Source organism: Coturnix japonica, chromosome 1, assembly GCF_001577835.2.
Source record: "Coturnix japonica isolate 7356 chromosome 1, Coturnix japonica 2.1, whole genome shotgun sequence".
NCBI classification, from domain to species: domain Eukaryota; kingdom Metazoa; phylum Chordata; class Aves; order Galliformes; family Phasianidae; genus Coturnix; species Coturnix japonica.
Genome location: NC_029516.1, coordinates 42,960,236 through 42,974,176, shown reverse-complemented (window position 1 = coordinate 42,974,176; position 13,941 = coordinate 42,960,236). Strand labels below are relative to the sequence as shown.

The window sequence follows — 13,941 nt, the reverse complement described above, 5'->3', positions numbered from 1 at the left end:
CACTAGCTCTCCTGGACAGCATTATATACCATGAAATTAACTTAAGTACACCAGTCCGCCTTCTCCGTGTCCTGGGTTGTTATTCTTCTGTTTGCCTTGTTCCTTCACCTCAGGATCCTGAAATCACAATCTCATGGTTGCTGGAGTGACTTATTATCCCTGTCCAGTTTGACTCCCCCTCCGGCCCCCCCAATAAGAATCAGGTCCAGCAGAGCAGGTCCTGTCTTTGACTTCCTTACTACTGGCAGTAATGAAGGCTTTCATTGATGCACTTTGCTTTTGGAAACCACATAGATTGCTTGTGTCTTAAGGTGTTGTTATTCCAGCAGATTATGGAGTGTTTAAAGTCTACCATGAGAACCAGGGTCTGTGAATATGATACTACTTCCCTTGTCCAAAAGGTGCCTTGCAGTGTCCATGATTGGATAGTCTAGGAGATGTCCACCACATTGTCATCCATACTGGTCTGCCCTGACCTGTATGCTCTGAATTGGCTGATCATCCATACCAAGGCAGAACTCCATGCATTCCTGCAGCTCTTATAGTAGGAAAAGGTCCCCATTCTTTCCTTCTCAGTCTGCTCATCCTAAAGAACTTGTGTCAGTCCTTTGCAGCATTTCACTTTTATGTGCTGTATCACCACATTTCTGTGGTCCCAGTGAGATCATAGCCCTTCAGCTGCATGCTGATCTCTAATTCCTCCTTCTCCCCTGTGCTCCTCATGTGCATATGTTAGTATACAGGAACTTCAGAGCGACACCACCCATTCTGACTTTCCAGAAGTGTATGAGACCTTTCCCTCTGATGCTGTTGTCCTGTAGTTGTGTACAGATGTTTGAGGTGACCCCACTTTATCCCTGTTTTGGAAAAACACAGCTTCATGGACTTGAATTTAATGTACCTCTGCCTTCTTGCACTCTTGTTGTTTTCTTCCCTCTTCTTTCTTAGGTAGAAAGATAGAAATAACCATCAGAAAACACTACAGGGCAGGCGGATGGGGTGAAATGTCATCCCTTGTGGTACATTTCTCTGTTGCAGTGTCTTCCATGTAGAAGTCTTCACATTCAGACTCAAAATGAAATATTTTTCCCCAAGTCATTTTCCTGCTTTAATACCAGCCATATTTACTCATCTCCAGTGTTAGTTGAAAATGAAGCAAGTTTTCACATGCTGATATTTGAAGAACAGTGCATCACACTTGGTAGAAGTTAATTGTATTGTGCACTTATTATTGAACAGATTAGTAGTCTGTATTTACGGAGTCTGTTAGAAGGGCTCTCAGTTTGTTTCAGTTGTTTAAATGCTTTATCAATAAAAAAATGTCAGGAATGAAATACTTTTTTTATTTTTAAGGCTGTGTCTTATTGTGCATATCTTCTTGGTTGCATGCCATAAATGTGCTAGAGAAACAAAACTAACAGTACACTTCTGAAAAGAGACCAGCAACAACTTTGTACTAAAGTTTTGGTGGTAAAATTAAGATAAGAAAGAGTGAGTATGGGAATGTTTTCCTGTTACTAGCTCTCACCCTTTTTTTCCTGAAACAGATGGTTTTGTTTGCATCTTCTGACATCAGAAATCAACATGTCAGCAAATTTCTCTGGACTAGAAATTCCAATGTTTTTCAGCATTAGTTAGTGGTGTTAAAAGATAGGTAGCGATATTAAGTCATTTTATGAGTGAATTTATGAAGCTGCATGACTTGATTTTTATGCAGTATATAACTTGTTATAACATCTGTTTTAACTTCTATTGTTCTGTAATTCCAGCACACGAAGGGATTATATTTTGAATAAGGATTAATAGTGAAGTAGTGAAAATTTGTTACACCGTTAGAAGCTTGTTTGCATATTAAGTGAATTAATATTTTCCTCTTGTTTTCAGGAGACAGCTGCAATCACTGGATGCACTATAGTGATGCCACTAAAGCCAGAAGTGGGTGGGCCCAAGAGTTATTAAATGAATTCAAAAGTAATGTTGAATTGCTTAAGCAGGCTGTGAAGGATCAAGGTGTAGGTTCTCCTGACACATCACCACCTGCTGTATCTCCTCAAAAGCCACAAACAGGTACTTTGCTTGTATCACTAATGGTCTAATTCCATTAGCTATTAAAACTATCCTGAAAATGGCTGTTGTTTTCATTGATTCCACCACTTTCCTACAGGCAAGGAACAGACACTGAAAGGAACTTCCCAGCAGCCAAAGGGCAAACTGATGTCTAGTCCTGTTGTGGTTAGACTTGCGGATTTCAATATATATCAGGTATGCTTCCTTAAGCTTAGAGACCTGGCGCTACTTTGACATTGACTCCTATGTAAATATATTTTTTCAGGGAGAGATCCAAAGTCCATTGAAATTAACTAGAAGTCTTTCCATTCATTACTGGATTAGACCATCATGGACTGACTTCTACTTTGTTAAAATTGGTGGATATTTCATTACTGACTTAGTAGGTAACTTATCACAATTATGTTTCAGGTGCAATTCCTGCCATACCTCAAATCCTGACACTCTCACCCTTCATTGTTCTTTCTTAGTTACCCAGAATTTTAATGTGTTCTTCTTTTTTTTTAGTTTTTTCATGCTTCTCTTACTGTTATCTTTTTCAAAGTGCATAGGTTTTCTTTTTGTTTGGTTTTTTTTTTTATGAAATGTTAAATGAAGGTTTTTATTGTTCTCCAACACCTCTTTCACACAGTGAAATTCAGAGTATTCTTTAACCATTATTTTTTTATTTGTTTCAGTTAGCAGTTTTAGTCGCTTGTTTATGGTGCAGACAAGGCAACTGGAGAAGGAATATAATGGTGGAATTATAGTAGTATTGGAGGACCTACTCCAAATTTCAGATCGTAACAAAAATGCCACTAGTGTGTTCCCTTAGTCACTGTTACTTCTCCTTGCTCTTGCTCCTGTTTCCAGGGCTTTTAGCTCTATCATTTCTGGTAGTGTAGGACGTTGGAGCTTGCTTCCAGGAGCCTTCACCTGGGTTTCAAGTGTTTTTATAATATCACTTTGTACTGTCAGTGTTTTCTTTTGTCTTCTGCTCTTCAGATGCTTGTTGTCTTCTCCTTCCTACACAGCTACCTTTTCAGTGTTTTAAATGTCATTTATTCTATACAATTTACAAAAAGCTGTTTTCCTGGATAGACCTATCTGTGCCATTACTTTAAATCTGTATTAATACAGAGATATTTGCAATTTGAAAACATCTATGTGGAGTGAAGCAGGCTTATAAAGGTTATCTATTTATTATTTCCAGTGAAAATAATACAAATAGATCATCATACATTCAATACTAAAAACTTGTCTAACTTTAGATTAGCAACGAGACCTGCAAAGTGTTGGATGAAAGTGCTCTGTTTTGGAAGTGTATGTTTTTAACTGTGGTGTGTTTAATGAAATTTTGAGTCAAATATGTATCACAGTGTGACCTCTTCCTTGATTCTTCCTTGATGGGAAGAAAATAGAAATGGTAGGTTTTTGTTCTGGGATGTTTTGATTCTCCTGTAGAGTAGACCTCTGGACACAGCTGAACTTATGCATCCCTGCTAGGAACATGCTGAACAGCTTGCTTAGCAGTATGCAGTCCGCAGTTGGCCCACATGCTGGAATTTGTCCTTTTAGAAGTGCAAGGACATTATAACACTTTTGGTTAACAAATTTATCTAACTTATCCTATGTCATCTAGATATGGTATGCTTTTGGAGAGCTAGTATACAAATATGCCATGTTCTAACCTAATTGCTTATACAGAAACTGTAGCATTTCCAATAAACCCAGTTTACTCTAGGCTTCTACTGAATGCCTTTGAAAGTGACCTGCTTCACAAGAATGAGAGATCAGGCACCATTAATGCTACATAGTTTTCTTGTGCAGTTCTTGTATGCAGACTCTTTCTATTACAAGGCAAATATTTCTTGTTTTGGCTTCATGGAGCTGCAGGTCTACATATGAGAGCAGTAGAATGTTACCCGCTAGGGGGAAAGCTTTGCAGCCACATCTGCTTAATTAATATGAAATGTAATGTATTAATGAAGTTAATCTTCTGCAGGTCTCAACGGCGGATCAGTGTCGTTCTTCCCCTAAAACTTTGGTCTCTTGCAATAAGAAGTCACTTTATCTCCCACCAGAAATGCCAGCTATTCATATTGAATTCACTGAATATTACTATCCAGATGGAAAGGACTTTCCTAGTAAGATACATATTTTTCTGTATCAATATATAAATCTTGTATGTAATTTTCACCTTTATGAAGCTTAATATTGATTCCAGGTTGGCGATTAAAAATAGTTAATGTTTTGGTTTTTTTTTTAAATGAATAGAACACAACACTGCTTCATTTCTACTCCTCACAAATCCCTATAAATACTGGCTTTTGCAGACATTGTTTACTAAGTCTGAAAATACATGTAATGTTTTTACTGAGACATTACTCATTCTTCATCACACACTGTTTCTGTAGTTACACTGCCTGGCTATATAAAAGCTCAAACTACCGTAGTTATATCTAAGATGCAAAGAAAGATTTGCAGGAGCTGATTTCATTTAGGGAGTGTTACGAGCTGTCCCTGTTCCATATTACAGAAATGTCAGTGGTTTTCTTGGGGATGGAACATGAGGGCAGCAAATCTCCTTGGTCCTGCCCTTCTTTGTTAATCAGGACATCTTCCTCCTCTCATCTGATTTCATTGTAGCTTAGTAATTTAAAGTCAAAAATTCAATTTGTTGCTTCGGGTGAGGGAAAGGAATATCACTTTAAGCATCCCCTATCCAAAAGCGTGGGTTTCTGTTACTCTGATGTAAAATACAAATGAAAATAGGACTCTGTGTTTATTTTAAAGAAAACAACAAACAAAACTCACAAAACCTCTTAATGTTTTGTGTGTTCTAATTATTTTGTTTTGTCTTCTCTTTTAGTTCCTTGCCCAAATTTGTATGGCCAGCTGAATGCTTTACAGTTCACCCTGGATGAGAGAAGTATTCTTTGGCTAAACCAGTTTGTATTGGATTTGAAACAGAGTCTCATTCAGTTCATGGCCATGTACAAGTTAAATGACAATTCAAAATCGGATGAACATGTTGATGTCAGAGTTGATGGACTAATGTTAAAGGTATAATGCTGTTGCTGAGGGAGTTTGAGGTTCTTTGGAAGAAAATACTTTTACTCTGAAAAGTTATTAGCCATGGAGCTTAAGGAATAAATGAACAAACAACCCATGCAGCAAACTGCATTGCTCTAGGAAAACTATGTGTATATGATTTGAAGGCATGCATCTTTCTTGGTACTAATTCATCTATGTCCTGTGGATTTATTTTATTTTATTTTTTGTTCCCTTTTAGTTGACGATCCAAATTGAGACTATTAACAAAAAATATTTCATTATACTTATTTCATTGTGTTCAGTAAAGCTTACACTGCAAAAGAAAAAAAAAAAACAACTTGATGATTAATATTAACCTCATGTTTGCAAGGGACATTCCTTGTTCCTCTGGTTGTAGTATATCAGAGCTCTTTTGTCTTATTAGAGAATGTCTAGGGTAAAGAAACTACTCCATCTGAAAGCATTTGTCCTTCTCCAAAACCCACTTTTACCATTTTCTGTTTCACAGTGGCCTTTTGCTGTAGTTCAGGTACAGAAGTCTGTTCTCTGCATGTTTATTCCAGAAGAATGGCATTAGATATTATAGCTGTACATCAGCTTTTTGTCTTCCTTGTCATCTTCTTTGAAAGCGAAGGTTTGTCAAGCCATCAGTTTTTTGTGTCTTTTTTTTTTTTTTTTTTTTTTATTGCTTGATTTGCACTAGGTATCTGCTTCCAAGGTTCAGGGGTGAAAAAACCATCTTTTCAATAATGTCCACAGGAGAGATTTCAAGGGTTCTAAAATTCTAGCAGCTTATGGAAAGATTGTTGCATTCCTAAGGCTCTAAGTGCATGTTTAAATAGATCTCTAAAAGGGTGTGATGAAGTGGTGCTGAATGAAAAGATTATTGAGGGCTAACAACCAGTCAGCTACAAATACAGGCTGATAAAATATTTAATGACTGTATGTGAATAGCCCACTAAACTAAGAGAAGGTAGAACTGAAGTACCCATAAATTCCTCAAACTCTGATTCATACTATTTATTTAATTATATATTAATTGCATTATTTTTTTCTTTCTAATGAGTTATGAATCTTTATTACTGATGTGTGCAATATTTGCAGATAATACTTCATTACTAGTTACCTATATATTTGGTTATTTTGTTCTGAGTCTTTTTATTTAGAAGGCTTAGTCACTTCCATCTTTTATGCGTCTTTAGGATGCATTTTTTTCTCTGATCTTTCTAGACAGAATATGAAGATGTTATAACACAAGATGTTATCACTGATACTAGCAAGGCTGGTGTGGGCAGAGTGAAAAATCAGATACAGGAACAGGCATTAAATACTCATTTCCATTAAAACTCAAACTAAAGGTATTCAGGTTAAAAGTATGTCTAGAATACTCTCATATTTTGAGTATTTTTAGAAGTTGGAGTGTACTTTGATTTATTTATTTTCTTAACAAAAAAATACATTTTTCAGATAATTGTCACACGCCATCTCTTTTGTATTCTACAATGTTAAGAGTATGACCTGTGTTAGCATAGTTGTTTTTAACTTTACAATGCAAATGAAAGTGTATTCAGTGCATGGAAAATCCCTATCTGACAAAACAGATATAGAACAACAGAACTAAAATTTTGAGTTCAAAGTTTTAAATACTTTGAACACTTGGAGGAATTTTCTACCAACCCATTTCTCATTTGAACTAAGAAATGAGAAAATTTAGCCTAACGTAGCTGTCCTAAATCTAAGTCCTTTGGAGAAGAAAAACTTGAGTCCAATATGTTTGTGTAAAAGCATTGAGTTTTAGATAGCACATTATACTTTTTAAAAAGTAGAAGAAATATAAATGATAATTTCCAAGCCCGACTTTTATCCTTGTGTTATGGATTGAGGGCCTTTTGTGTGCAATGAGGCACTAGGCCCTTTTCACTCCTCCCCCATCAGGAACAACATGAGACCTTGTTCCTTTGTTAGTGTACTTGTGTTCTCATATAATTATGATTATATTCCTATGTTATAGTTCTTGTGGTGGCTGCTATTATTAATTTTCTAATTGTATAGTTAATTTACATCTTTATAACTAGATGAAATCTATTTCTCTCTTGTAGTTCATAATCCCAGCTGAAAATAAACTTGAAATTCACAAAGATCAACCTCGTGCACTTTCCATTCAAAGTTCAGAGATGATTGCAACAAATACAAGATACTCGCCAAACTGCCGGCACTCTGATCTAGAAGCTTTGTTTCAGAACTTCAAAGACTGTGAATTTTTTAGCAGAACTTTCACAACGTTTCCTAAGTCCCAGAAGAATTTTAATCTCCTGCATCCAATCTTCCAGAGACATGCTCATGAACAAGATACTAAAATGCATGATGTTTACAAAGGCTATATCATCCCCAGACTGAATAAGTATGCGTTAAAGACATCTGCAGCTACTGATGTTTGGGCTTTGCATTTTTCTCAGTTTTGGATAGATTATGAAGGAACAAAAAGTGGGAAGGGGCGACCAGTAAGCTTTGTGGACTCGTTCCCTCTTTCACTTTGGATTTGCCAGCCGCTACGGTTTGCAAAGTCACAAAAAGAGCTTTTATCACACAATCAGCAAACTTCTAGCATTCCAAAAAGTGAATCTAGTGATCTTGCTAATAGACTGCAACGCAAAAAACTTCTGAGAGAATATTACAGCACTGAGACAGAGCCCTTGGCCAATGGCATTCAGATGTCTCATTTCTCAGACACTTCAGCACTGCTCTCCGAAAGCTCTTCCTCTGATGCAGATGTGCATGTTCTTGTCCATGTTCAAAAACATGTAAGCGTGCAGATCAATCATTACCAGTATCTTTTCTTGCTGTTTCTCCATGAATCTCTTGTATTGCTCCTGGAAAACTTAAGGAATGATGTAGAAGCAGTGACAGGAAAACCTGCAAAGCAAACAGATATCTGCATTGGGTTCCTATTGAAAAGTGCAGAATTAGCCTTACTACTCCACCCAGTGACTCAGGGAAACCCGTGTAAGTCTCCAGTTGTGGAAGACGGAAGTCCCATTGCATCAGAGCTCTCTCCTTTGGGAGACGGGGAAGCTCTTACTTCAGAAGACAAATTAGTCAATAATAAGATGGAACAAGCTGGTATTAATAATAGTGACTATGTATCTGACTGTAAGCCTGTGAATGCTGAAGTTAAAGGCGTTTTAATGGATCCTCTTTTGTTTAAATCAGACAGTACTGTGGATTTTCAGAAAGGAACGTCGTTTTCAGATGATGCATCAGATAAAGGTTTGGGAGATACCAGTGAAGGTGGAAGCAGTGGGCTTTTTAGTAGAAGCGATTCAGAGGAGGTCTATGGGCCTCTAAGTGACAGAAGTGGCTTGCATCGTAGGGATTCACTGTCCATTTCAAGTAAGAGAGAAGACTCTACAGAATTTTTCATTGATAAAGAGGATGACAAAAATATGTTCTCAAATAAGTTAAATGAGCTGGAAGGTACAACTGAAGCCTGTCTTAACCAAGTCACTGACTTGGAAACAGAAACTGCCTTAGAATCCGAAGAGCTTGAAATCAACAAAGAAAAGGTGACTTCAGTTAGAATGTTTGCATCCCAGTCTTCATCAAGGTATAGAATATCTAATACTAAATCAGTTTTACTGCTGTTTCAGAAATATTTCTCACTCTTATCCATTTCTTTCTGATAATGATCAATGAAAGTGGACCTATCTACCATCTAGTAGATGAAATTTTTCTAAGAATATAAATTCCGAAGATACGAGGTAGCATTCAGTAAAAGATAAAAGTGAAAATAAAATTTATTGGTTTAAAGAACTTATTTAACTTTCAATTCAAATGTTACAAAATATATCTTGAGGAAAATATTGACATGCATACAGGAATGCATGTTGTTTCTTTGCTTGTCTGTTCCATGCTAAAGAATTGTAAAATAATGTTTAATTTTCTATTTTGCCTGGATTAGATGATTTTTCTAAACTGAATTCTAGGAAATTCCCTTAAGGTGAAAAAGTAATTCCTTATGTCTTTATGTTTCAAAGTGCAAAGCCTAAGGAACGCTGCCCATCCAGCCTTCCTGCATTCTCTGTTTCCTACAAGAATATGAAAAGAAGTCCGTCACAGGTCTCTCTGGATACCATCTCTATTGATAGTATGATGCTAGAGGAGCATTTAATAGAGAGTGATGGAAGTGATAGCCAAAGCTTTCTAGAAAAAGGTAAATACACTTAACAAAATGTTTTTAAGCAGTGCATGAAAATGTTGTTCGTTACTAAAATAATTCTCAGATGGATTGTGGTGTGGCAAATCCTAAATATGTTACAGCACTATTTCTGGTAGCTCCACTAGTGAGTAATACCAAGCATTTTCACAACAATTCATCTTAAGGGGAAACAATTGCATGTGCTATAGCTTAGATAGTGCAACTTAAATTAAGCACTATGTAATTTTTGCCTCTAATGCATTGCAGTGCTGTGTTGGAACCCTGAATTAAGCAAACTATTTCCTGCTTTGCTTTAAGCACTTGCTTCAGCTGTAAGTTTTTAACAGACTTGTGCCCTGAAATACACTTGAAGTGGTAAAGGAGCTTTAAGAGTAAATGAAGGGAGGAATAAAAAAAAAAAAAAGAGAAAAGATTTTCATTAATACTTGTCGTGCAACCTGGCAGATAATTTGGTAGTCTACTTGCAGCTCATTCTTTATAAAGCAGCTCATACCTGCTGACTGTGTAACAGCAAATACTTGTGTAAGTTTTGCTCATCTATGTGTGAGCCTTTGGTTTGGATCTGTGTGAAAGAAGGAATTTATCAGTATAGCAATTGTCTCTAAATGGTCTGCAGCATTGTGAACTTGTGCAACTAATGATGTAACTGATGAAGTAATTTTTTAATGTCAGGAAATATAAGTAGGCATTATCGGTACCTGTTTTCTAATGAGTTCTACTTTTGAATTAGAATGACAGTAATTTTTTCTATAGATTTATTGTTCTAGGACAAAAAGAAAGAATAATAACTCTTGACTTGCAAACCTGCTATATGCTTTGGATTGTAGGAGTATTCCTGCATATGTAGGAGTATGCTATAAAATAAATCTTCAATTTTTAATAACCTTCATATGTCTTTTTAACTTAAACACTATTTAAACTACACGTTAAGTCTGCGTTCTTCCTAGTTGTCAAGGAAACAATAACCTCAGTGATCACTCTAATTAAAAAATATATACATATCTCACTGACCATAAAACTGCATTTGCTTTTAAGGTGCTGTGTGGTATTCTAGTTACACACCTTGTAGTCCTTAACTTTTTTTCTGCTGAATTAGATTGATATTTGATTTAGAAAACTAAGAAAGGCCCTTCACAAATATTCAGGCAATCCATGTAGCGCACCATTTCATTTCTGTCGCCACCCTGCCCTAATTGCATTCCTCTTTTGTGTGAGGAATAGATTTGGTAGCTCAGTCATAGGTATTTGTTTAATAAGCTATTCAATTCAGTTTTAAAAAATGAGTTTGTGTATGCATTTGGTATCAGACTCTGACTTTATTCTTAATGCAATGCTGATTCAGGCTATGCTGTGCTAACTTTGCATTTTTTCTGATGTGTGTGTGTGGAAGGTATTACAGCCACGAACTATCAAAGCCCATCAGAAAATGCCCATGAAGGAGGCACAGTGATTGAAAATTGTGATGGGTCATCTCCAGATGCCATGAGTGCTGCTTCAGAGAATGCCCACGAGACTAATGAAGAAATGGTAATGCTCTTGAATTCCATTGGAATACATGGTTCAGTAAATTAAAGAAGAAAATTAAGCAGAAATGAATACTTTCTGAGGGGATTTTCAAGTACTTTGGGGAGGTTTTGTTAGTGCAATGTAGGCCTGTAGATCTGGAGCAGTTAAGTACAAATGAATAATCCAAGTTATGCTGACAGTTCTCTATCCATGTTATCTCCTCTGTAACTGTCACTAATAAATTATAGTAGCCATTTTAATTTAAAATGCCAGAAAATCTTTCAGTTTTTGTACATAGCAGTATTTTGTAATATGCTCATAGGTATTGAATATGGTAAAAAGTTTTTTCACAGAGTATAGATTAACCATTATAACTCAAACGTCTCTTAGGTGGAGATGTTTCGCATTCTGTAGTATTTACAAACAGGGGCTTGCCAGTGGTCCTACTGGCTCAGATGAAAGATGATTTTTGTCCAGAATTATGTCCAGAATTTAGTGAGGACTGTAAGAACAGGGGATCTAGGGAAATATCCTCTACCTGAGACACCATGTAAGCACCACATTTTTTCATTTGCTTATCTACTTACTCCTTCTTGGTCTTTACACTAATCGGTACTTCTTCAGTTATATTCTTGTATCAGATAAGGTCATGAACCAGAAACCCAGGGATGTACGGGTCAAATGAAATGGAGTGAATTTCATTTTCATTTAAAAATAAAAACTAATGAAAAAAAAAAAAAAAAAAAAAAGGCTCATTTGAACAATTGGTTCCTTCCAAATAAGCTCTCAGCCACTTGTGCATATGAATAACATGGAGAGTACAAAGTTCATGCAGCTTGTTATGCAAATATATGCTGGAATGTTTGTTCTACTTGCAGAATATACCATGGAAAAAGAAAAGAAAATGGAGCCCAAATTTGTAGTAATGATGATAGATGTATATATTCTAATACCAAAGCTGTCTATTGAAACTGGCTTTTACTTTTTTTCGAAAGATGCTGCAGATAGAGGAAAAAGAACTGACTACTGTGCAGACTGCTGAAGTTTTGTTTCTGTCTTGGTTCTTTATCTTGGTCTGATTCAGCACTGAAAATGTATTGTTGCGCTTATGATATGCAGGAAGTTCAGCACATCGTTAGAAAACAGGTCACATATCAAGAGTGGGGAGAGTCTGACTCAGGACTTTTTTGGCCAGTTCTGAATTGTTATGTTGGGTTATGAATACAAGATTCTTGTCTGAACAGACATTTGAACTAACCCATTGTCAATCCAATGGGTGCAAAAAGAGAAGAAGAAATGAAGACACCTTCTGTGAGCAAGACTTATGGATATAAAGATTCTTTTCTTTTTCAGAGAGGGGAGAAAGTTTAGGCAACTTCACAGACATAAACAATATAAATTTGATCTGAATCTTTGTTTTTTATCTTATTTTTGTTGACAGATGTCTGTTGTGGTTTTCCAAATATTTGGTGTTAATGGTGAAATTGACATCAGAGGGGAAGACACAGAAATATGCCTTCAGGTCAACCAAGTGATACCAAATCAGCTTGGAAACATCAGTGTTCGACACTATCTTTGCAACAGGACCGTGGGTAAGAACTAACAGTGAGATCTCAATTAAAAAACCAAAACATGTATTGCATTGAATTCTCATGATTAATGTGCTTTTTTTTCAAGCTCATTTGAGTTGCATTACATTTTGTTATGGTTTTATCAAGATGGAGTTCCGTTACTGCTCAAATGATACTTTGCTTAATTGTACTTTGTCTTAAAAGACTGTTACTGAATGCTTTCTGTGTGTTAAATTAAGCCCACGGATTAAGCTAATTTATAATTTATGCTTTAAGAAAAGTGAAAACTGACTCTTTACCAGGAAAGATGAGCCACCATAATGGCCTTTTATTCCTTTCTTTCTTTTCTTTCCCTAAATCTTGATGCGAATGTAGTTTCATGCCATGTATTGGCACAACTAGATCAATCACTGTATTAAGTCAGAGCTGTTCTTGGGTGTACATTCTCTGCCAGAAAACCTAGTTCATACTGTGAGGTTTTTTTCTTGGCTTCCTCTATTGGCATGCCACTTTGTCACAGTTTGTTTTCCTCCCCTTTGCCAGCCTTCTACACAGATTGCTGGATGCCAGATCTGCACTGTAAGGTTTTTGGGGTGGATCCCCAGTGCACCTGCCTCTTGTTTCTGGTTCAGCTCCTTTCATGGAAAAAAGTTAGAGCAGTGCTTGACTGCCATTTATTTCCAGCCTTTCAGCAGTGTAGATTTTCTTCAGGAAGCTTGGTGATGCAGTCCTTGATGTCCTAGGTAATATAAAACAAAACAAAAAATTTACTGGTAACCTGAGTGTTTGCCAGCAGCTGCTGCCAGAGCATCTGTTGTATGATGTTGCAGTTGTGTTCTTGCATCTAAAGACAAGAGGGAGGTCCAGCAGGGGAGGATTTATATCTGACTGTTGGTTCATGCATTAGCAGACAGGTTTGGTTATCTGTCATGTCCTTATGAAAGCAAGGGGGAGCAAATAGAAGAAGAACAACAACAAAGAAGTGACCACAACGTGCTGCAACTTTTTGTAGCTCTAATCCAGACAGAAGGGATTTAGGTATTAAAGTCCTTAAATATTCCTGAGAGGAAGAGAAACACTGTAGAGTACAGACTGTTCGCTTGGTTTTATTGAACCTCATGAGGTTCTCCTGGACCCACCACTCAAGCCTATAATTTGACCAAGCAGAGTGCCAGTGTTACTTATGAAATAATTGCCTGGTTTTCTACAGTTTTGGTCTGTGCTGCTTCTGGTTTAGAGTATCAAAAACCTGGATCTTTATACAATGATATTGTGAGTGGTTACTATAACATTGCAGGAGCAATTAACAGTGTCATTTACGTGACTTTTTGTTCACGTAATGCAAACATCTTTTCTTTGACAGGCAGCCTAAGTATGTCTGTAGAGATGTGATGTATCACAAAGCTTATGTCTCCTGAATGTAATGTGATCAGCAGAGACATCTTGGAATTTTAACCAAGTGCCTTGTGAACTGGGTGCATAATTTCAGAAGGAAGCAATACTAATTCTGTGAAGCATCTTTTTTCTTTTCCATTTGGAGGTGTG

The 13,941-nt window shown here is 36.6% G+C and overlaps 1 protein-coding gene across 5 annotated transcripts in view; it reads left to right on the top strand.

The window, feature by feature from the left end:
• UHRF1BP1L (UHRF1 binding protein 1 like) overlaps window positions 1-13,941 on the top strand; it is a 51,090-nt gene that overhangs the window by 29,222 nt on the left and 7,927 nt on the right. For 4 of the 5 annotated variants that reach the window (XM_015859001.2, XM_015859005.2, XM_015859014.2 and 1 more), the window contains 8 exons: window positions 1,885-2,067; window positions 2,165-2,262; window positions 4,052-4,193; window positions 4,919-5,112; window positions 7,203-8,707; window positions 9,138-9,313; window positions 10,710-10,846; window positions 12,267-12,417. In XM_015859001.2, coding sequence (XP_015714487.1) covers window positions 1,885-2,067; window positions 2,165-2,262; window positions 4,052-4,193; window positions 4,919-5,112; window positions 7,203-8,707; window positions 9,138-9,313; window positions 10,710-10,846; window positions 12,267-12,417 — 2,586 coding nt within the window. Of the gene's footprint in view, window positions 1-1,884; window positions 2,068-2,164; window positions 2,263-4,051; window positions 4,194-4,918; window positions 5,113-5,611; window positions 5,738-7,202; window positions 8,708-9,137; window positions 9,314-10,709; window positions 10,847-12,266; window positions 12,418-13,941 lie in introns of those variants that run through there. The other variant, XR_001554349.2, reaches the window with a different exon arrangement.